The sequence below is a fragment of the Lacerta agilis genome, chromosome 7 (genome assembly GCF_009819535.1).
Source record: "Lacerta agilis isolate rLacAgi1 chromosome 7, rLacAgi1.pri, whole genome shotgun sequence".
Lineage (NCBI taxonomy): Eukaryota > Metazoa > Chordata > Lepidosauria > Squamata > Lacertidae > Lacerta > Lacerta agilis.
The window spans coordinates 64,919,523-64,944,048 of NC_046318.1; the positions used below are offsets into that span (position 1 = coordinate 64,919,523).

The 24,526-nt window shown below is 43.7% G+C and overlaps 1 protein-coding gene across 3 annotated transcripts in view; it reads left to right on the forward strand.

Annotated features, from left to right (window-relative positions):
* Positions 1-322: 322 nt before the first annotated feature.
* GRHL2 (grainyhead like transcription factor 2) overlaps positions 323-24,526 on the forward strand; it is a 72,573-nt gene continuing 48,369 nt past the window's right edge. Inside the window, exons 1-5 of one of the 3 annotated variants that reach the window (XM_033155683.1) lie at positions 323-974; positions 16,458-16,650; positions 18,958-19,025; positions 19,915-20,311; positions 21,465-21,520. In XM_033155683.1, coding sequence (XP_033011574.1) covers positions 955-974; positions 16,458-16,650; positions 18,958-19,025; positions 19,915-20,311; positions 21,465-21,520 — 734 coding nt within the window. In that variant the 5' untranslated portion in view covers positions 323-954. The remainder of the gene's footprint in view (positions 975-16,457; positions 16,651-18,957; positions 19,026-19,914; positions 20,312-21,464; positions 21,521-24,526) is intronic. The other 2 variants (XM_033155681.1, XM_033155682.1) reach the window with 2 other exon arrangements.

Genomic DNA, 24,526 nt, shown 5'->3' on the forward strand with positions numbered 1-24,526 from the left:
ACCCCTCTTGCATAGGTCCATAAGCGAGATGGTGGTCAGCTGTGGTCTTCTCGGTAGACTCCACGTTGGTCGGCAATTTTCCTCCCTCCCCTTTGCTGGGCGAGGGTGGCGGAGGCGGCCGTTGGGCCCCGAGAAAACGGGCCCAAGCCAAGACAGAGTTCGCGAGGGCCTCTAAGCCCCGGGCCGCTCTTTCCCTCATGAGGGCTTTCTTTGCGGTATCTCAAAGGCGCCCTTGCGCCCCTTTCCCGCGCTTTTATTCCCCTCCCACCGCCACCACGGCCTCCCCTCGAGCGTCGTCAAGCACCCAGCACGGCCCCGAGCGCGTTCTCCAGCCAGCCAGGCCTCGCGTGCCCCGGCATGGCTCCCGCACGCAGTCCGCCTCTGGGCCTGCAGCTTGCGATCTCCCTCAACCATTCCGGCGCCGCTTTCCCAACGAGGCGGCTTCGCTCGGCGTTCTAAGCAAAGGGCCTTACCTGAGCGCGCCTCTTCCAATGGCTGCTCACCTGAGCGCCCGCTCGGCCCAATCAGCTCGCAGCTCGTCCCTCTTGCCTTGTATCCTTCAGTGAAAGAATCCAAGTCCTCTTGGGAAAGTTTACCTGTAGGCGCCTTTTGGTTTTTGTTGCTTCCCGGCGCGGTGCCCTAAACGGCAGAGAGAGGGAGGGCGGGCAGGCGAGCCTAGCCAGTCTCCTTTCACATGCGAGGGGCGGGCAGAAGGGGGCTTTACCTGTCCCACTCCTACCTCCGCGGCTGGCTGAGGGAGAAGTAAGAGGGGGGGAAGAAAAGCAGAATTACCAGTAGCTCTGGTTCTGCCGTCCCGGGCGCTCGCTTGCTCTCGCTCGCTCGCTCACGCGCACACACGCACACACACACCTTTACCTGCACAGACTTGAAAGTCCAGTTTCACCAGAGAGACTGAGGCATCTGGAAAAGGGGAGAGAGTTCATTGGATCAAACATGTCACAAGAGACGGACAAGTAAGTGATCACAGCCAGCTTGCTACTTTTGCTGCTCCTGAACGGATCAACTGGTTGGTTGTGTTTTCTTTTTTTAACCCCCTTTAAAAAGAAAGGGGAAGGAGAAAAAAAAAGCAATTTCGGTGGTGGACCTACTGGGATTACATTTCCTCTTTTATACAAGGCATAAAAGAGGTTGAATAGCACCCACAGGAGAACTGCTGGATTTCACCTTGCTTTCCCCATTCCTTTTCCAATCTTTTTTATTTATTGATTGTTGTTCGTTCTGAACTCCCAGTGTCCCTTCACAAACTTTTGGGAGAACTTTGCTGCTTCTTTTTGCAATTTCTTCCCTTTCCTTCAGGGCCTAGAGATGAAAAGCGATTCTTTGCTTTTGTGTGTGAATGCAACAAAAGAGCTTTTATATACCCGATCAGAAACACGGCCATCTTCTTCCCCTTCTCTTGGCACTTCTGTACCTGTGTTGTGGGACAGAAAGAAGTGGAAGATGGAGCTCATTGAAATCATTTTATTCCAAGCCACTCTTTTTTTGGGGGGTGGTGGAAATATAATAAAATAACTGCATTGTCGAAGGGTGTATAGCAAAAATGACCGTGTGTATTGTTCTTCCATACACAGTAAAAGGAAGTGATTTCATGCAAAAGTTTTGTCTCCGTTTTCAACAGATTGCTTGTCATTAAAAAAAGGGAAAAATCCCAATCAGCATGCTGTAAAGTTCTCTTCCTTAAAAGCCAGCACACTTGTGATTCGTATATAGTGGCTCTTGATTAAAGAAGTTGGAATGGTTAGGGAAATCATAATATAAGGACACCTTGAAATAAGCATGGCAGCCTAGTGCTTAAGGAAGTTTAAAACAAATCCAAGTAGCTTTAGCATAAAAGCTTCCTTGAACTTTAACATAGCAACTGTGAAGGACATCATGATCCTGGGACTAGTGTGTGCATGTGTGTGTGTACACACTGTAGATTGGCTTCATCTAGTTAGCTCTCCTTTAGCTCCTTGCCTGTTCCTGCTTACCTGTATGTGCAAAGTGAGAAAAGATAGGAAGTTTTTCATAGGCTGCTTCTCCTCCTACACCCCAATTGTATTATTTTTCCTTTTCAGCGGACATTGCTGGCTCCTTTCTTACTGGTGACTTCAGATCAGATCATGCTCTTGATGCAAAGGAGAGGCCAGCACCTTGCAGTGGGCTGGAACTTAAGATCTGGAATAGTATAGATATACATTTACCTTGAATTGTTCTTCTGAGCTTGTTCACTTCCTTGCTACACACACACATGTACAGAGGGAAGAAAGTCACTGGAGCTGTGGCCTAGGCTGACCTACAACATACATCTGGAAAGGGGGAGGAAGAAAAGAGGGAGGGTGTTATTAAGCAAAGTGGTGGTTCTGACCACAGACAGAGGGTGTGGTATCTGACAAATCTCTAACATGAGAAGGTTGTTAGGTGGGGGCAGATTGGCTGGGTTAAGAGCCAAGGCTTATGAAGTTTTGTAACCTGAAAATAACTGTATTGTACCCCCTATGCCCAATGTTTGTGTAGGGGAATTTACTTCTTTTTGGTCAAAGTTTCAAAATAAGTGGGTGTATTACGACCACTGAACTGCGTTTTGTTGTACTGTCACTTTTTAAAGAACTCCATAAGAAGGTTGTTCAAGTGTGCATTTTAATACACGGTACCGACTAAATTGTGTCAAGAGATTGTGAGCTGAAAGATGATGGCAATTTTGGTTTCACAATCCAGAATGAAGGGGTATGCAGTTTCATCACCCCTTGGGACAATTGGAAGTTGATGGTTTTGGTCTGTGGTATTTTTGTATTACAAAATAAGCTGTGTCTATGTTCTGGTATGAGGGACAGTAATTTAAAATAAGGATTTTGATCAGTATCTGAAATGTGCATATCTGAAATGTGCTCAAATGTGAGTCAGTCAAAATGTATTGAGAGTTTTGAACATTCTACTCTTTTTGGTAGAAGGGAAGAAACAGGTGTAGGCTGGTTTGCTTTTTGAAATTTCACCCTCTGTGACTATGGTTATAGAGATTCATATATTCATGATACACATTTTGGTCTAGTGCCAAAACTTAATTTGTGTAGCGTTTAGGCTGCATTTTCCTTGATTACTTAACTTGGTACTATGACCCACTGTGTTTGCGGGACTTTCTGAATAATTGTGCACAGGATTGGTCTGCTAGACATATATTACCGTTAAGGAGTTGTCATTTACTTGATGTAAGAATTCATACAAAGATTTGAATACTTCTTTATTAGAGAAATGTTGTTGTTTTTTTAACTTCATGAAAGTGCTAAATGTTTTCAGTTAGGCCATCAAGTATTTATAATTATTTGCATGTGCGGTAAGACACGTAGAACTCTATGCATATTACTAAACTGACCAAAGTGGTAAAAATAAAAATCCAACATGATGATTTTTACATCCTTTTGCTTGAGATCACTATGCTCACCGCCACCTTTTCCAGGATGGCTGTACCGTCTTTGTAGAATGGATACCACATTTTCTTCCATCATCTTATTCACCAGAAGCATCTTGAAAGGCTCCTGAATTAAACCTCAGCTTCTTTTGCACTCTGGTACAGCTGCATTCAACTTGTAAAGATGCAGGGAAATGAAGTTAGGTAGAGTATAGACATTGCTATGTTTGCACTCACAGCTGATCTTGAAGCCATATGTCAAGGCACAACTATTTAAGCGGTGGATTCATAGCTGTAGCCAGGAGTTTTGTTGAGGGAGGCAGGTTTTTGTTTGGGGGGGGGCAGAACCTCAGATTTGTATTGATTTATATTGATTTTGATTGATTTAGGGGGGGCAGCTGCCTCCCTGCCCTCCCTTGGCTATGCCTATGGGTGGATTGGATGGGGAATTTTTTTAGTTCAATTATCATATGTATTTGTCTCTTGAAAAGGTCTTCAGAATTTGCTTGTTAATTCTCTTGTCTTATGCGCCACTTGAAAAGCCACAGTCTAAGAATATAATATGCATTATTTTGTGATATTTTTCAAAATGATTGCACTGATTAGTTTTGTCAAAGCTATTTTTTCTGCACTGCTCCCCCCCCCCCAAATGATGTTTATTAGCCGGTTTCACCTTTGGGAAAATATACAGAAAGAACTGCTAGAAAGCTGAGGAACAGAGGGATGAGAACAAAGGCTGATTCACACAACTCTTTTCAGGTAGATAGAGACTGCTTGAGTGGATCATTCAACCTGACTGCATGAAGAGGTGGCTTTCTGATGTCACTTGTTCAGTTTGCCCATCCGTACATGGTGATGCAAAGTAAAGGTGTATAAACCTTATTGAGTGCTGATGAGTGAATGCCAGTTGCTACTACCGTAGACAATTTCACCATACAGGTTGAACACCATCAAATACATTTAGGTGTGCATTGAGTTGCAATGGCATTTCCAATTTGTTTTCTAGGGAAAGCTTCAAAACTTAACACCTGCATGACAGGCAAATTTCCCATTGCTGCATCAAAGGGGCTACCTATGTTAGTCTGTTGTAGCAGAAAACCTACAAGGAATACTGTGGAACTTTAAAGTATATGTCAGATTTATTTTAAAGTTTTGAATGTTCTGCAGGACATCTGCATGTGCTTTACATCCGTATGCTGGAAGAAGCTTCACTTGCTGAATTTCTGCTTCTCATACAGCTGTGAAAGGCAAAGAGCCCAGCCAGAAAAAAAAGTTGGCAATAAATTGTACAAATTGGCCCAAAGTGGCAATCTGAGAAGATGGCTTTGCCATCTTTCTTGTTCTGAGTACACTCTGAGAATGGATACATTCAATAGAAAGATAACATATCAACATATTTTGTCAAAGGTTGCAGGACAAGGGAGTGGGTATCTTTCATCCTGAATGTGGACAGATCCTGCAGCTGTAGAAAAGAATGGTGGAAATGATCAGTGTGCTGGCGCAACTTTCCTATAAGGAAGGGTTGCAAGCTTTGGGGGTTTTTAGTTTAGAAAAAACAGCGGGGGGACAACGACTAAGGTGTATACAGTGCTGTTTTTCTAGAAAAGAGGTGCCAGAACTCACCATGAACACTTCCCTCGTTCTCTTAAGATGGCAATGGCACCCACCTGAGAGGTGCCGGAACTGAGTTCTGGCGAGTTCCGGCTGAAAAAAGCCCTGTCGAAATCCATTCTCAAAACCCACCTTTTCCACAAAGCTTTTGGCATAATCCCATAATGTCCATGTCCTGTAACTAAGTCTCATCACATGCAGTTGAAGCAACTGCATACTGCTTCACCCTCCTCTGTTGATTTCTCTGTGTTGAATTTTCGATTGTGAGCTCCTTGGGGCATGGACCTGCTCTCATACTTTGCAAAGCACCATGTGCATTGCTGGCACCAAACAAACAAACAAACAAACAATATGAACAACATTATTTTTATAGGCGAGCATGTCATGGTTGTATATAGGGTAAAGTGGAAACCATTACATTGTGTTAGGACCTGAGGGGTGCACATTTTGTACCATGCAGTTGTGATATCCTGGACAGAGGGGCAATCATCTCCAGAAGGGGTTTCATTTATTTGGGGTTGGGAGCAGGGCCAGCCTGCCCATAAGGCAAGGTGAAGTGACTGCCTTAGGTGGCAGGGTCCCACCAGAGCAGCAGTTCCTGATGTCGAACCTTCTTGCCCCCTTGTTCCTGATGCAGATCTTCCCTGACCCCTTCTTAGCTGACAGGTAGCTATTTGGGGGTCTGTGTCAGGTGCCAAAATGTCTTTGGCCAGTCCGGCGGGAGGAGTATTGTTTGTTAAAAGACTGCTTGAAGGTATATATGATAAGATTGGCTGGAGGTTTCTGAATTTGCGTCTCCCTAGTGGCTTGATTGTTCTGAACTGAAAGCCAAATTAAAACTAGGAAAGTCAATAGAATTTGGTGACCTCATGGATGAAAAGCATGAAAGAAAAACAGAATGAGGGTGGGTCTGTAATGGGCTCTTTTACTGGCTTGTTTGCTCTTAAATCAGCATAAGGATGGAAGCCTTTGTGCAGCATTTTCTCCTTTCTGGATTTGCTTTCCCCCTTCTTCTGTACTTTGTTCCACAAGTTTGACCTCACAGTCAATGTCTCTTTAAAACTTGCACAGTTAAACTTAAAGCAAACCTTTAAAGAAATTAGAAGTTAAGCATGTACTTAATTCTCCTCCATTGAATGAGATTTACAAGTGTTTAACTTTAGCGGCACCGTGCCCAAATTCAAGTCCAGATTTATATCCAATAGATCACACTTGCTCTCTTGATATGTGCAAGGGAGTAGACTGTGTTGGAATTTTAATTCACGTGGAATTACTGCGGTGGTGAAGAATCCAATACCAGAAGCTAGTGGGAATTGAATATCCTGCCTGGGAATCTTTCCTGCAAGGCTACCAAGGTTTTCCAAATCAATTTGAATGTTTCCATAATATTGTAATAGTAATTCCTCCATGAGGATTATTCTTTAAATTCTCCCATGAAGGGAAATGTTATGTACATTTGAACTGCCCTAGAGAGAGAGAGAGAGAGAGAGAGAGAGAGAGAGAAATAAATAAATAAATAAATACATACATACATACATACTGCAGTGGAGCAATTATAGTGCTATGTGCTATATATGTTTAATTACCTCTAAGTGGGAAAAACTGAGATAGGTTTGGTTCTGTGGTGTGCTTGGTGTGTAGAGGAAAATATTTTGTGTCTTGTTGGTAACTGTCTTGTTATAATGTATCATGCACAAAACATATCTTTGTTTGCATCCAAATAATAGCATTTTCTTTATAGCGTTTATTTGGGGTGGGTGGGGAAGGAGTGGAATCCTGAATGTTTAAAGAGAGAGAGTAGTAGCTTACCGTCATGTCAGTTCACGTCCATTTAATTGAGGTTGTCTTTGTATATTATGAAATACTCCAGGCGTCAGTGTTGATGGTTGAGGGCAGCAGGAAACAGACTGGAAGACATGAATGCAGGATTAAAAAAAAGCCCAGCACTGAGGTCAGAAAGAGGTTTGCAGAGCGAGATTTAGATCAGCATTTCAGAATGTTACACTCTCTTTCATGTAATATTTTTAAAAGTTCAAACAGCAAAAATTGTATATACCTCCCGTGTTCTAGGGCAAATAAAGGTAGTATTTTGCAGATATTTGGAAACTTCTTACAGCTTTTGCAGGGAACTTAACACTGAAATTTCAATATGAGGAGACCAGTGGATGAAGGGCAGGGTCATGAAAGAAGGAATCGGCTATGGAAGTATATGTGTTTCTTTCTGTTACCTCTGCTTGCATGCCCTCCAACATTTATCTGATGAAAATAGGGACATCCTATTCAGTAATAATAATAATAATGTTGTTGTTGTTGTTGTTCAGTCGTTCAGTCGTGTCCGACTCTTCGTGACCCCATGGACCAGAGTACGCCAGGCACGCCTATCCTTCACTGCCTCTCGCAGTTTGGCCAAACTCATGTTAGTAGCTTCAAGAACACTGTCCAACCATCTCATCCTCTGTCGTCCCCTTCTCCTTGTGCCCTCCATCTTTCCCAACATCAGGGTCTTTTCTAGGGATTCATAGTAATTTTTCTGTTTATACCCCACACATCTGACTGGGTTGCCGCAGCCACTCTAGGCGGCTTCCAACATGTATATAAAAACATTAAACATTTTAAAAAACCTTCCCAATACAGGGCTGCCTTCAGATGGCTTAGGGGTGGGATAACTCCATGCACTCCAACATTTCTCCAATGAAACATTTCTCCAATGATCATTTCTCTGATGAAAATAGGAACATCCTAAGGAAAAATGGGACTTTCTGGGATCAAATCAGAAACTTGGATGGCTTCTGTAAGTCTGGGACTGTCCCTGGAAAAGAGGAACACTTGATATCTTCAAACACACTTACTAGGTAGTCGACCCCACTGAACACAGTGGAATTCCTGACCAAACTTCCATAGTTTTGTGTTGCTAGTTGGAGCCAGTGTGGTGTAGTGGTTAGAGTGTTGGGCTGGTCAACCATGATACCATTAAATCCCTGATCAACCATGAAACTTACTGGGTGACCTTGGGCCAGTCACACTCTCTCAGTCTTAACCTATCTCAACATGTTATCGGGAGAATGAAATGTGGAGGAGAACCAAGTACCCCACCTTGAGCTTCTTGGACATAAATGTAATCAATAAATAGTGATGATAGGATATGGGGATGAGGATGATGCTTTGGGTCAGGATGCTGGTGCAACTGAAATTGCAAGCCCTGCTTTATTCAGATCCCAGTTTTGCCCAAAATACCAGCGAAAGGTGCATGAATGGAATGCTGCTTAAAGAATCACAACAAACAAAATATGTTAAACCAGGGCGTTTTGAAACACATCATCTGTCTGTACATATTTTAAGTAGGACGGTCCAACTTTTCCTTACATACTTCTAGTTCCTATGTGTATTCAGTTTGAGTGGAATTTAAGCTACTACAACAAAACTTGTCTTGCTTGGGTCTCACAACTTTACTGGGGTTCACTGAAGATGACTGCTTGAAATTGCTCATATTTGGGTGGCTTCCCCACTACTGTATATTGAGCCCAACTTCCTTGTGTGAAGAAGTACATTTCTGGCCCAGAGGTTTTAAAACACAGAAACATAATCCCTGCCCCCACGCACACAGAAACAAAAATAGTTCAAACTTTAAAACAGTGCATTTTAGATGTTTCCCAATTTCCCAAGCTTAAAAGACAAGCCTGGAAAGCACAGAGAAACCTTCTAACCCTCAAGAAAGGATTTCTATTCTGTCACTATTCGGATAAGGAAACATGGCTTTGTCCCTGCAGCTATTTTGACGGTATCTCCTTCATGGGAGCCCTGCAGTCTAAAACCTGTCTCGCCTGAATTCCTTTTGCAGTTTTAAACGATTTAAACCTGACTCCAGCGGACGAGCTAAGTTAGTGCTAAAGCAGGGGTGAGAAGGGAGCAGAGATGATTCCTGCACTTTGGCCACTTCTAGGCAAAGAGATTTGCAGGTGTCATTCACACTTCATCATGTGTGACACTTGCAAGGCTTGCTGCTAGGCTACAGAGACTTGCTGGGTAGCCCAATACAAACCATCATCTAAACCCAAAGTGCTGTTTTCCCTGCCTCCTAAGCATTGCCATACTTCCTAGGGAAGTTTTGCCACAGCTTCAAGTGTAGCATGTGGTCCATGTACTAACATACTGCAGAGCGCTATTCTCCATTCTTAGGCGTTGTTGGAGTACTCCTGGCTTAGTTGACTGGGGCTGCAGTCCAACAACACTGGTGCACTAAATTTTGGAGAATGCTGTTGCACAGCAACACTAACTAGACAACCTGGCACCCTCCAAATGTTTTGGACAGCCATTCCCATCAGCCCCAGCAAGCACAGCACAGCGTTTTTTCCTCAAAATCCCAAGAAATCGTTTTTTTAATCTTTGTCACTTTACACAGTGATTTACTGAGTAACACAAGGGGGGGAAATAGACCCCTGCCTAGGGGAACTTACAATTCAGCAGGACTAGAGGTGAGCAGGCAACAAAGCCGGGATGGGGAAAGAATTTGGAAATGCAAGGTTAGCAAGGCATTGTGGTTTATTCTGAAGTGCAGGCACTCCTTATTACAATCCCCATAGTCATGTCCCCATAGCCTGCCTTTTCTAAGACTGCAACATAAAAACGAACTTTTGAATAAAGCAGATACTGTAGCACCAATATCAAGCCAGCTTTTTTCTTTCACGGAGGTTTGGGTCAATTCTGTGTCCAGGGCAGCTGTCTACCAACTCCATCTGGTACGCAGGCTGAGACCCTACCTGCCTGCGCACTGTCTCGCCCGAGTGGTACATGCTCTGGTTATCTCCCGCTTGGACTACAGTAATGCGCTCTATGTGGCGCTACCTTTGAAGGTGACCCGGAAACTACAACTAATCCAGAAAGCGGCAGCTAGACTGGTGACTAGGAGTGGCCGCTGGGACCATATAACATCGGTCCTAAAGGATCTTCACTGGTTCCCAGAACGTTTCCGAGAAAGTTCAAAGTGTTGGTGCTGACCTTTAAACCCCTAAATGGCCTCAGCCCAGTGTCTCCACACACATCGCTCAGCCCGGACACTGAAGTCCAGCTCCGAGGGCCTTCTGCTGGTTCCCTCACTGTGAGAAGTGAGGTTACAGGGAACCAGGCAGAGGGCCTTCTCGGTAGTGGCGCCCGCCCTGTGGAACGCCCTCCCTTCAGATGTCAAGGAAGTAAACAACTATCTGACTTTTAGAAGACATCTGAAGGCAGCCCTTTGTAGGGAAGTTTTTCAGGATTGATGTTTTTAGATACATTATAAGCCGCCCTGAGTGGATGGGGAAACCCAGCCAGATGGGTGGGGTATTATTATTATTATTATTATTATTATTATTATTATTATTATTACTATTGCTATTATTATCCCTCTCCCTGCCCCCATACTTTGCTCAAAGTTCTGGTTGATGAAGTTGAAGACTCAAAAGATTGCTTACTGTTCTGTGGCATTTTTGGTTGGTCGTAATCAGTAGCATAGTGGCAAATTCAGAAATGTGTGGTCCCCTCATGATAGTCACAGCCACATGCTTCCTAAGACTATACAACTTTCCAAGATTATATAATAATATTATAATTGTATAATAATAATAATAATAATAATTAATAATAATAATTAGGGATGCATTGATCGTGGCAGACTAGCATTCGAAATTTGCCAGGCGGCAGACCCATTTTGCACCTGCGACCAAGTGAAGATGCCTAGGCGCCAGGATCTAGAGGTGCATGCCTGGGGATCCTTGGACCTTGACTGTTTTCACACGGTAGCAACACATCCTGTGGAATTCTATCCGTTATATTTTATCTGCACAATCAGAATGCATTTCAGGAACCAAAAAGTCACATTGAGAAATACAACTTCCAAGCCGCCTGGCCCAAAAATGGCAACTAGGCATTCCGTTTTGGTGACTGTATTGGTGATGGTTTAAGGAGCCATTCAGCGCCTCGATTATATATATGAGTTTGTAATACTAGCAGTAGAGCCAATGATACAAATGACTTTAAGTTAAGTGTGTTCTGACCATCACTAGTTTTTATTCTGTGAAATGGATACGTTGTGCTTCTCACAACATTTTCTTAGATTTCCAAATACAGTATGCCCAGAATTTTGGGTAGGATCTCTCCCAGCCCTGCCTGGAGATACTTGAGACTGAACCTTGGATCTTTCACAGGCAATGTGTGTGCTCTGACCCTGAGCCATGGCCCTTTACCATATTGTATGCTGTTCATAGATGTGAGAGCATCACCAAGACAGCCCTACAAACCAACCTCAACTCAGTGGGCCTGCACCACTTACCTGACTGACCTCCCTCCAGCATTGACTTGTCAGAGGGAGGTCAGGTAAGCAGCAAGGCCCCCCTGCGTCATCCACTAATGCTCACTCCTGATGATGGTGAATAGAAGAAAGGCAACCCCAGAAAACCTTGAGAAAGCAGGCAGAGGAGATAGGGGTTTCTAGCAGTGATCAAACCAGACTTAGACTCTGTTTTCTGAAAGAAGATGGAGCCCACCAGCCTTTTCTCCCTGTGCCAAGTCTAGAAACAGCATAACAATGAAGTGACCCTCATAACCGCTGTTCACATTTTCCCTGGTGGAAATGTATTGGTGCCTTTTCTTACAGCTCATTATTTATGAGACTTATTTAAACACCTTCCGCCTCCCGTTTGTCTGGCATCATCTTGCCACCAAACAAACAAACAAACAAACAGCCCAAATAAAATAATTATTTCCCCCCCGAAAGTTTGTTTTGTAGTTAAATGTTTATTGAATTGCTCTATCTCTAATTAATCTTGGGAGGCAGGGAGTGATTTCTTGGTAATGATGCCAGGCTCAGAAACGTATAGAAGTTAGCAGTGAAGTTCTTTCTCCAGCGTATCTGTGCAGAATAATGATCTGTCTTGCCCACATACCTGCTTAATTCCCCTGCCCCACCTCCCAATACAAGGTGTAGGAGGATCAGTGTTAGACCTTGGCATCCTCAGGCAGTTGCTGATGTCCTGGTGCTTTGAAAAGACCGCTACCCACCTTGACTCTCTGATCCTTGCTTCCATTGCCTGTTTGTGTGCTTGCTTGCTTGCCAGTGGCTCTGTCCAAGCAAGCAGGTGGTGGTGAGGATCACTAAGGCATCCTGCCAAGGATCTCTTGAGACCTGTAGCCATTCCTGGCAGGCTGTGAAGCACGGACGGGGAACCTGTGACTTTCCAGGTTTTGTTTGACTTCCAAGTCCCATCAACCCAAGCCCAGTGGTCAGGGATGATGGGATCTGTAGTCCAACAAGCCACAGGTTCCCCATCTCTGCTGCAAAACAAAACTAGGATAGATATTTAAGTAGGTTTGTTGTTGTTCAGTCGTTCAATCGTGTCCGACTCTTTGTGACCCCATGGACCTGAGCACGCCAGGCACGCCTATCCTTCACTGCCTCCCGCAGTTTGGCCAAACTCATGTTAGTAGCTTCGAGAACACTGTCCAACCATCTCATCCTCTGTCGTCCCCTTCTCCTTGTGCCCTCCATCTTTCCCAACATCAGGGTCTTTTCTAGGGAGTCTTCTCTTCTCATGAGGTGGCCAAAGTACTGGAGCCTCAACTTCAGGATCTGTCCTTCTAGTGAGCACTCAGGGCTGATTTCTTTGAGAATGGATAGGTTTGATCTTCTTGCAGTCCATGGGACTCTCAAGAGTCTCCTCCAGCACCATAATTTAAATAGGTAGCGCCCTGAATAAAAGTAAAGAAACTGTGTTCACAGGATAGCATGCCATGATTGAGTTTCTAAGGATGCCATGTCCAGCGCTCTAAGAATATTCTCTCCAGTGGTCTGAAAATCTCTGATTACCGGTACCTCTATTCTGTGGTGATTTGAGAAGAATTTATATGGTGTTTCTCAAACTCTTTTAAACTTGCTCTTCCTTCTGAGCTCGCCAGTTGCTCCCCACAACCAAGTGTTTGATGGGTGTGTAAGAATTATCCAGTGCCTCCATGGGCAATCCTAAGAACCTGCGGATCAAACTAATATTAAAAATGTTGACATTTATTTATTTTAATTTATTTATTATTTTAATTTATTGATTTAGTTATTTGAATTTGTGTATCGCCTTTCATCCATAGATCTCAGGGCAGTTCGCAAGATAAAAATACAAGATGAGAAACACAAAATGCGTAATAAAAACAAAAACGAAAGCAAACCAATACCCCCCCCAGTCCCCCAACACATTGAAAAGGGTACCGGATGTTAACCAGCCAAAGGCCTGGTCAAAGAGGAGCACACTGATGTTGCTCCCTCCCTCCCTCCACTCTCTTGCTCAGCAGGAGACCCCATTTGGTGCTCTAGCCATCATCACCCTGAAAGACACAAACAGAGCAGATCTTTTCTCCAGAAGACTCTTGGTTGCTTTTCTTGCAATAGCCTTTCATGAGTACCCCACCAGAGGTGGTTGGTTTCTCCAGCTTTCAGAATTCTCCCTTGGAATTTGAGGCGGAGAGATCAAGAGAGACCCCCCCCCCCAAGCCACAACTTGTCTTGTGGGTCACTCTCGAAATTCTGCCGCTCTTGAACTCCTTGCCAGTTTCACACTCAGCTTTTACACACCTGCTGAAAACCTGTGCAGGCTTATGCAGGCACCTAAGAACACATCTTTCCCTAATTGTGAACTGGTTTCTGATGTTAACTTCTTTATTGCATGGTGTTTTTTTTTGTATTATCATGGTGAGCTACGCTGATTTTTTTTTATGAATAGTGATATACAGTAGAAATATTTTTCTAAATAACACCAAGCCTTTGGATTAGTCTCGTCTGTTATTGTGTTTTTAGTTTTTTGGGTTTTTTTTTGCTGCGTTTGAAGGTGGTTTTGACTTGCTTAATTTATAGATTGGCATCTACCTCCGGGGTCATTCTCAATTAGCTGCTACATCAAAGCCCATGAAGCCTAGCCCTAGGGGAAGGGTCAAGGCTAGGTTGAGGTTGGCTACATCAAGATCTTCTTAAGAGGCCTTTGCTATGGAGCAGGCAGGAGCTGTTGGAAGAGGGAGGGCGAGGAGGAAAGGTGCAGCGCCTTCTCTGCACTTGGCAGAGCTGCTGCAATGGGCCGTTGGAGAGCGCCATTGAAAATGTAATCATTGGGCTCTCCCCCACGTTTTTATCATCTCCTCCCGCGCCTTATCTTCCTCCCCCATGTTCCTTCTGCCACTCACTCTCAGGAAATAGTACCTATAAAAAGTTATTTCAACGAAGCGTGGTGAGATAAGCAGCAAGGAACTCTTTTTCAAACATCCAGGGGAGAGCGTCAATACTCGGTAGTTACAGGGAGAAAAATGACAGTACAGTGTTGTTGTTGTCATTGTTGGGGTGTGGGGTGGGGGTAGGGAGGCAGAAGTGCTATATGAAATGGTTGACCGGTGTGTTCTCTGTATTCAACACTAAACGAAAGAAAAAGCACATTTCACAAAAGTAATCTAGGGAAGCTCAGTTCTGCAAACTGTGAATTATGTCGCTGCAGCAAGTGCACATGATTTATCTCATGCATTTGCTAGTCATAGGGAGGGCCAGAAAGGAACGTGGTTGTGTCTGTACCATACATTTAACATGTCCTCTTGTACCACTTGTAACAGCTATGATTTCTCCCAAAGAGTCTTGGGAACTGTAGTTTGTTAAGGGTGCCGAGACTAATTAGGAGACTCCCTAACAGAGCTGCAATTCCCAGCACTCTTAGCATACTACAGTTCCCAGGATTCTTTGAGAGAAGGGAAGCCAAATGCCTTTTGAAAACCTTTTTGCTTAGGTCTTTACGCTATGATTTTTCTTTTTCTGTATTTATTTTTAATGAGGGGGTCTTCTGTTGCTTTTCATATTTATACGTTGTATTCTTCCTCGCTATATTTTTCGTTAACGTGCAGATTATGAATTTGTAAATAATTAAATATATATGGAAACTGCTGGGGGAGGTCACCAGGAGATTTGGAACGTGGTGTCAGTAGTATGCTGATGATACCCATCTCTGTTTTTTGTTATCTTAAGAATAAGGTGAAGCCTCTTCAGGTGCTGGGCTGGAATGGACTATGAGGGCAATAAGCTGAGACTAAATCATGACAAGATGGAAGCATTGTGGGTTGGTTCTTCTTGGATCCAGGAAGTGGGTAGGCAGCCTCTTCCGGATGGGAGCCTAGGCTCCCTGAAAGAGCAGGTACATACCTGTAGTCTAAGGCTACTTCTTGATCCAACACTATCTCTGGAGGCTCAGGTAGCCTCAGTGGCACGGAATGCTTTCTTTGAGCTATGGCAGGTTCGCTAGTTATGGCCATTCCTGGAGGGAAAGAGAGAGATAGCCTTGCTGTAGCAACTCAGGCTCTGGGAATGTTCTGTTTGGATGACTGTAACATGCTTTATGTGGGGCTGCCCTTAAATATGGGCAGGAAACTTACATTGACTGGGGCAGCCAGCTGAGATAACGTCAGTCCTGAAGGACCTTCGCTGGCCACGTCTTTGTTTCTGGGCTGTATTTAAGGTGCTGCTATTGACATATAATGCACTAAATGACTTGGAGCCCAGACATCCGAAAGAATTCCTCTCCTGTATGCAGCGTTCAAAATTAACCAGGCGCCACATTTTGCACCTGAGTATCGGCCACTTGCAACCAAGTGAAGATGCTTGGGTGCCAGGATGGCGCCTGACATCTCCACCATCAAGAGGTGCATGCCTGGGGATCATTGGATCTTGGCTGTTTTCACACATCCCGTAGAATTCTATCCGTTAGATTTTATCTGTGCAATCAGAATGAATCTCATTCATTTCCTACAGAAGAGACACAACTGTGAGCAGGAGCAGTGAACAATATGGTTAATTGTTCTAGCTTGTCTTCACTTACCCAACCACACTGCCCTGCTCACAGTTGTGAATAATATTCTTACGTTATGAATGGTCTGTGTCACCATTACGAAAAAGAGGTAGGAATAGGTCAATATATACCCTGTTTCTCCTAAAATAAGACATAGCCATAAAATAAGCCATAGCAGGATTTCTATGCATTTGCGAAATATAAGCCGTTCCCCAAAAATAAGCCATACCCCGAAAATAAGCCATAGTGACGTGGTACCTCCCATTAAAACAGCCTGGAGAGGCGTGGCTATGCAGCGTACCGATGCGACGCGGTTAAAATAAGACATCCCCTGAAAATAAGCCATACTGTGTTTTGTTGAGCGAAAAAAAATATAAGACGGTGTCTTATTTTAGGAGAAACACGGGTAGGTGGACTATCCCCAGATCAAGTGACTTTCCTTCAAGTTCTTAACATAGCTCAGTGCCCCCCTTTTTAAAAAAATGTTCCCTCTTTTGGATGATCAAAAAGATGAATTGTGCTACTGCAATTTGCTTTCCTTTGCACAATTGCAATGAGAGGTCTCTTTGGGTACCACTGCTTGGGTTTATGTTTGCCTGTTTCTTCTGCAGTAAAAACCGGCTTGTGACTGTGGTGCCAAGTGATGCTCCATTCAATACCAGGAGGGCCTACACGAGTGAAGATGAAGCCTGGAAATCTTATCTGGAAAATCCCTTAACAGCAGCTACAAAGGCTATGATGAGCATCAATGGGGACGAGGACAGTGCAGCTGCTCTTGGATTACTGTATGATTATTACAAGGTAGGGAGTTCAAATGAGGGTTAATCAATTCTGGCTGAATTCAACTTGTGTTTTATTACCTATAAAGCCCTCGGTGTCCTGGGGCCAGCTTATTTGAAGAGCTGCCTCCTCCTACATGAATCTGGTCATCGTCTAAAGTGGTCATCTGAGGTGTTGTTGTCCATCTTTCGACCCCTGGAAGTTTGCTTCACTGGGACACAGAACAGGGCCTTTCTGGTAGTGGCACCGAGGTTGTGAATGTCCTTATGGAGGCCTGGCTAACTGCCTCTCATTTAGCCTTTAAGTCCAGGAGTTGCTACCCTGTGGCCCTCCAGATGTTGTTGGACCATAACTCCCAGCATCCCTGACCATAGGCTTGACTGTTGAAGTTCAACAGCATTTGAAGGGACACAAGTTAGTCCACCCCTGCTTTAGATGAATAGTTGAGATTTTTAAAATTTTGCTTATGTTGTGTTTATTTTTGCCTTGATGCTCTGGATGGTTTTCAGTGTTGCTTTGCTTTCATGTTTTGTTTTGGTTTTGCTGTCTTGTCATTCTTTGATTTTATTTTATGCCAAGTATATATTGCAAGGTGCTTCAAAAGCTGGGGTATCTAAATTACTAAATACATAATTAATAATAAAGTTGGGGCTTTTTACTTACAACTGGAAAATATTTCCCCCCTTTTCTTTTTTGATTGAATGCCAGACTGCACATGGTGCTAAACCTGTCTTCAATTTCTTAAAGTTTTGTTGTTGTTTTTACTATAAATACCAGACACTGGAGGGGGACGGGGGAAGATCAGGATTGGGACCAAAGTGCATGGGTTTTAAATACCCTTTCATCCTGTGCCGCAGTCCCAGTAATTGCCCCTCAAACTGTAATGTAGCTCGGGTGCTCCTGTTTGGCATCAAAGGGAGTAGCCATTCCACACCAAATGTCAACTGGGGGTTAGTTTTCATTGGGACCACAGCATAGGAGGAAAGGATTAAAATTGTCTCCCCGTGTGCCATGAATGGGCCTAATTTAGTTTTCTTCATTTCAGTGGGTCTACTCTTGAGTAAAATGGCTGTCACATCTAATCTGGACCCCCAGTAATTGGAATTTAACATAACATAACATAACAACGTAAGAATAGCTCGCTGGATCAGGCCAACAGCGCATCAAATCCAGCATTCCTTTCTCATAGTGGCCACTCAGATGCCTGTGAGAAACTCTCAAGCAGGATCCAACCACACAAGCACTCTCCCCTCCTGTGGATTCTAGCAACTGGCATTTGGAAGCGTTGCTGCCTCCAACTCTGGTGGTAGAGTACAGCCATCATGTTTAGGAGCCATTGGCAGCCCTCTCCTCCATCTTCTAAAGTAAAAGAGAGAGAAACACTTAACACTAACAGATGTGCCCAGTGCTGTGTGTTACTTTCCCCTGAAAGTGTGGGGGAACTTCTTGTGACAGGTCATCAGGGAACAGGGACACGGGTGGCGCTGTGGTCTAAACCACTGAGCCTAGGGCCTGCCGTTTGGAAGGTCAACGGTTCGAATCCCCGTGACGGGTTGAGCTGCTGTTGCTCGGTCCCAGCTCCTGCCTACCTAGCAGTTCAAAAGCACATCAAAGTGCAAGTAGATAAATAGGTATCGCTCTGGCGGGAATGTAAACAGCATTTCCATGTGCTGCTCTGGTTCCGCCAGAAGCAGCTTAGTCATGCTGGCCACATAACCCGGAAAAACTGTCTGCAGACAAACGCCGGCTCCCTCAGCCAGTAAAGCAAGATGAGCGCCGCAACCCCAGAGTCGTTCACGATTGGACTTAACTGTCAGGGGTTAAGTGTGCATGCACACGAAAGCTCATACCAAGAACAAACTTAGTTGGTCTCTAAGGTGCTACTGGAAAGAATTTTTAATCTTATTTTGTTTTGACTATGGCAGACCAACATGGCTACCCACCTGTAAAAGGGGTCCTTTACCTTTACCTTCTACAGGGAACAGATAAGATTGCTTTGAGAGTCAAATTTGGCCCAGCTGGCTAATCTTATCCCCTGCCATAACTCCACTATCATAGTTCCAGTTACAGGTAGGTAGCCGTGTTGGTCTGCCATAGTCAAAACAAAATTAAAAAAATTCTTTCCAGTAGCACCTTAGAGACCAACTGAGTTTGTTCTTGGTATAAGCTTTCGTGTGCATGCATTTCGTGTATCTGAAGAAGTGTGCATGCACACGAAAGCTTATACCAAGAACAAACTCAGTTGGTCTCTAAGGTGCTACTGGAAAGAATTTTTTTTTATTTTGTTTCCACTATCATAGTCGCATAATGTGAATACTGTTGTTTCAGGTTCCCAGAGATAAAAGGGTGTTGTCTCTTAACAAAGTGAGTGATAATCAAGAAGACCAGGATAAAAGGTACAGTATTATATTATTATTATATTATTATTATATTATTATTTTAAAAGCACATCAATAGGCTGCATCTAAGCGGGGGGGGGGGGATACTTGCTGGAGTATGAGTTATTAAAAGTAGCAAGACGGCTTATGGTCAGGGCTGGGGTCAAGGTTCACTATGGTAGGGCACTCCCATAGGGGCCCCCTGCAAGAGCCTCCTGGATCTGCTCCTCTTCACCATACAGTGTAAACATTGTTTACTTCATTTATGAATGACTTCCTGTGAAGTATCTCAAATCAATTTTGCAACACAACAAAAAAAACTGATAAAATAGTTGCATGTATAAAAACTGTTAAAACAATTGCATCTTAGGGATCCAAGCCAATCAGCTTAAACAGTATGAAACTTTATGCATTAAAAATTATTACAGCTCAGATTACGTATTTTATTTTTTCAATTTTTTGTTTTTGTTTATTTACATATGCCTTTTATTCAGCTTATCTCAGGGTGGGTTACAGTGAAATTAAAAGCAATAATACTCCAATATAAAGCCTAAACAATATAAACATGAAGCCAGAAAAGTGGAATCTTGTTTATTTATAGCCCATCTTTCTTCCAAGGAGCACAGGTTGGTATGGTCCATGGTTTTCCCTGTGCATGTGTCCACACACACACAGAGAGAGAGAGAGAGAGAGAGAGAAAGAGCAGCTAATACTTCCCTCAGAATAGCCCTATAAAGCTGAGAAAAGAGTAAGACTGGCTCAAGGCCACACAATGAGCTTCATGGCCAGGTGGTGATTTGAACTCAGGTCCTCCTAGTACTGGTCCAGCACTAACCACTGCGCCACACCAGTTAACTGTAGTTACAAAACTTAGTCCATGACCTTTTATTCACATTTCTTTCCCCAGAAGTTGCCTTTCCACCAGTGAAGCTCAGAGCAACTTGGCCAGCGGTGGGGAAAACAGAGTCCAGGTTTTGAAAACGGTGCCGGTGAACCTTTCTTTGAATCAGGAGCAGCTGGAGACTTCGAAAAGGGAGCAGTTCAGTTCCAGCGTATCCGGAAGCCCGACTTCCATTTCTGTGACGGGGGTGATGGTGGTGAAAGCAGAAGAGTACACCCCTGTTTACGTGGCTCCATCGGCACATTACGCAAGGGGAGAAAATGAGGAGCACCGGAGTGTTATATTTGAGCATGCGCATTATGAGGTGCCCAGCATCATGCCCCATTCAACCTACCTGAAAGACGACCAGCGGAGTACTCCCGATAGCACTTACAGCGAAACTTTCAAAGATGGAGGGGCAGAGGTATGTCTTTCAGCTGGGCTGCTGTGGGTATGGCAGTACTGACCTGAACAGCACAATCCTAACCAGGCCTATTCAGCAGAGGAAAAGCCCTATTGAATTCAGTGGGGTTTACTCCCAGGTAAATAGGATTAGGATTGCAGCCTTTCTTATTCTTTTGTCACCTGCATAGATGGACAGTAGATTATACACACACACACACACACATACACACACACACACACACACGATCCGTTCCAGGGTGCCGGTTGCACCCCGAAAAGTCCGCAACCTGAGTGGCGATATCACGCATGCACGGAAGTGCGATATCGCACGAAACCCGGATGTAAACACTTCCGGGTTTGCCGCGTTCGTAACCCGTGCCGTTCACAACCCAGCGAACGCAACACAAGGTACGACTGTACCTTGTTTGGATCCATAGAAAATTAGTTGAGCTTGGGTGTCCTCAAAATCATAAGCGACTCATGAATCTTAGTCCCACTGATTTCAACTAACAGGCTGGATCCCACTTGTTATTTTTATAAGAACTGCAAATGCCAAGCTTAAAAGAGGTATTCCCTCTTTTCTGCCACTAAGAAGGGAATACCTCTTCTGAGATAATGACCTATTCTTGGGCTTCATGTCTGGAAAACAAAGCTTATTTCTGGCTTTCAAAAATATTGGCCATGTTTATATCTTAGCATGCCCTCCAGAAGCCAGCTCACTTCTGCTTTGCTCTTCCCCAGGCTTTTAACTCTGTGCAGCATGTCAACCAAACCAGGGAATCGCGATTAAGGTCCTTCTTCCTTAATCGTGATCTGTAAACGAGGTTTGTCCTATGGCTACAGATTGTAGGTCAGGTGGAGAAACCCAGGTTGGATGACACAGTCAGCCAAAACTTGGCTCAGCTGCTGCACTGCAATGGGGTTAAAAGCCCAGGGAGCAAAGCAGAGGCAAGTTTGTCTCAAGAAGAGCCTACTGCACATTTGCATGGTCACAAAGCCTCCTTTGGCTTACTGTAGTGTGCAAATGAGACCCTTGTTTTACCCATAGGCAAATGTAATTAATAAAGTACCAGATTAACCGTATGAGTAATCCTTTGACATTTAAAACGCGAGTGACTTGATTTTCACTCTATGAGCTGTTTTTTGATGCACATTTCTACTCTGTTTTCCAGAAATACCGCAGTGGATCTGTGGGGCCTGAGGAATATATTTACGAACAAACAGCCAAGTAAGTAACAGAAGTGCACTGGACTCTCCTGGTTTGCATCAGGTTGAAAACAGAGGGCATGCAGGGCCCACCCTTGGTGGTTACTCCGTAATTCAGGAAAGTGTGATGGTCTCCTTTCAGCATTCCTTCTTTTTTTCCTTGTGCCTCTCTCACAAGCTGGTGGAGGTATCAAAATTGTTAAGGTACTTTCTCAACGAGTAGGAGGCCGAAATTTGGTACACATGTCCTTCAAGGCACAGTTAGTATAAATAATGCTGAAAATGTGGCATTATTAAAGCTCTTGCTCTTTCATTTCTCAAGTCTATGTGGTGACAGTGGCCATCACCGGTGCACTTAATATTTATTTATTTAAAATATCTACAGCCCTTCTTTCTGCAGTCTAGATTGCAGTGCATGGCACAGCTTAAAATAAGCAACCGACGTGTAGATGAACAACCATAAAATGAGCTTTTCGACAACAGAGGCAGTTAAAAACAACAAAGTGGGGGGAAAACAATAATGATGGATGCTTAAAATGCCTAAGCAAATAAATGCCAAAATAAGAACAGTGGGTGCATTATTCACAGGTGTGTATCCTGCAAAGCTCTTTCACAGCCAGACATCACCCCGTCAGGGAGAAGGGTGATGATCAGGCAGGTCAGACCTTTGTGACTGGAACAGGCTTCCTCAACCTCAGCCCTCCAGATGTTTTGAGACTACAGTTCCCATCATCCCTGACCACTGGTCCTGCTAGCTAGGGATCATGGGAGTTATAGGCCAAAAACATTTGGAGGGCCGAGGTTGAGGAAGCCTGGGCTAGAACAATAAACTTTAAAAAAGGGTGTGTGTGAAATGTGCCTTAGGAAAGCATTCTGGTTGGTCATGCTAACATGAGCAATGTAGCAATGTAAGGATAACCTTTCATACTTCACCAACGCAACATGAAGCTGATTATGAGGGAATTATTCCCCCACCCCATTGGCCATAAAACCTTCATCTTCAAAGAACCCTAACACAGCGAGGCAAAAGGTTTAAAGCCTTACAGTTTAGTACTTTCCTAGACAAAAACGAATTATTCACTTTAAAAAAGGAGCAAAGTTTGAATCCAACACCCACTAAGATTAGAGGGATCATTTCTGCTGATTTTGAATGACACTGGCTTCTTAGACCTTACAGCCAGGTAAGAGTAAAATAATATAAATTTGGAATTGCTCTGTATAATTCCTCCTACTCTAGGGCACAATCAGTGGGATGGAAAAAAATTCCCTTGTGCTTTAGGAAAGAGATTACAATTTTGGTCAGGTATATTTTGAGTTTTAAGAACATTGCCAGAAAAGTCTGTTCACAAATAGCAGCCAAATTTGCTGTTGCCTAACCCTGTCCTGGCTTATGCTCCAAGCACTATGACTGAAGCTCTTATGTTTAAGTAGAAAAAGATTTTAGGAATTTGTACTCCAAACCTTCCTGAATTATTGTTTCCGTTAAAGCATTAAAACTGAATACTTTTATTTTATTATACTTTTATCCCATCAGAAGTCAAGGGAATAAACAACTACCTGACATTCAGAAAATACCTGAAGGCAGCCCTGTTTAGGGAAGTTTTTAAACTGTGATATTTTAAATGTATTTTAATGTTTGGTGGAAGCCGCCCAGAGTGGCTGGGGAGAACCAGCCAGATGGGCGGGGTACAAATAATTTATTATTATTATTATTATTATTATTATTATTATTATTTGAGAAAGGGAAGGCCTCACAAAAAGCAAGTGAAAATCAAGTGTCAGTTTTCAGCAAATCAATTGTGTTACTTTTAAGAGCTGGTTTGTTGGTTTGCTTGAAAGTATTTCTCATCCGCTGTTCATCACCACACAGCTATCCAAGGGCGGGGCACAAAAATAGGTAAAACCACATCAATAAGTCTCATAAAACAGGGCGGCTAAAACATCAAACATTGACACATATAGAACAGATTAGTACAGAATAAAGCTGCTTGTCAACTGACCCAGTACTAAACCCCTACAAAGGCATGGGCAGACCAGGAGCCCTTAGGCTTCTGGTGAGTTCAGAAAAGTTGGCACCTGCTGCATCTCTTGAGGGGAGGGCATTGCATAGGTAGGGCAGCGCTACAGAGAAAGCCTTTCCCCAAATTAGAAGATCTGCATTGGCTGCAGCATAAGTAGCAGGGCCTCCCATGATGATCTTAACACATGGTTCTTTTAGTATGGATGGAGACACTCCTTTAGGTATTTAGGTCCCAAGGCTTAAATAAAGACACCACAATTCTCCTCTGTGCCACGGTTCCAAAAGGAAGCACAAACACTGGAATCTCGCACCGCTTGCCACTATATGTCACCTTAGCTCTGGGCCTGCCACAAACCTTTGTAGCACCAGCAGGCTGCTTATTACCTTTTTGACTCTCTGACACCTTGGGGTAGCAGTTTTTGCGTGCTCCTTTTCCTGTAGCTGCAGCATTTGTTCAAAGCTCAATTTCTGTCCTAGCAGGAGCGACAGCAAGTCACTGTGGGGGAGAATTGTTAGGGGTCACCTCCCATGGCTTGCGGCCGCAGTTCCTTGTTCCTCTCCAGCCAGTAGCAGCATGTTGCCTGTTGGTGATCAAACGTCATGCAAGCTGGTTTCTAGGAAATGCAGTACTAAAAAGACAGAAAGTTTTGATTCAGTTGCGTAATATTCTGCATTCACTGGACTCCTGCAGCCCTATATATAATAATGCCCACTTTGGCTTCTGTAAAAGAGACAACACAGTAGTATGGCAAGAAGCCCAGGCATTCCTATTGAAAACAGGAGTGTAAATAAATTACCCATAGTAAATATCCATATACAGGTGGGTAGCCGTGTTGGTCTGCGAATCTTCGTATCTGAAGAAGTGTGCATGCACACGAAAGCTCATACCAGGAACAAACTCAGTTGGTCTCTAAGGTGCTACTGGAAAGAATTTTTGATTTTGTTTTAAATATCCATAGTAAATAGTAAAATTTCCGTTGAAACCATAGGAATATAGGAATCTGCCTT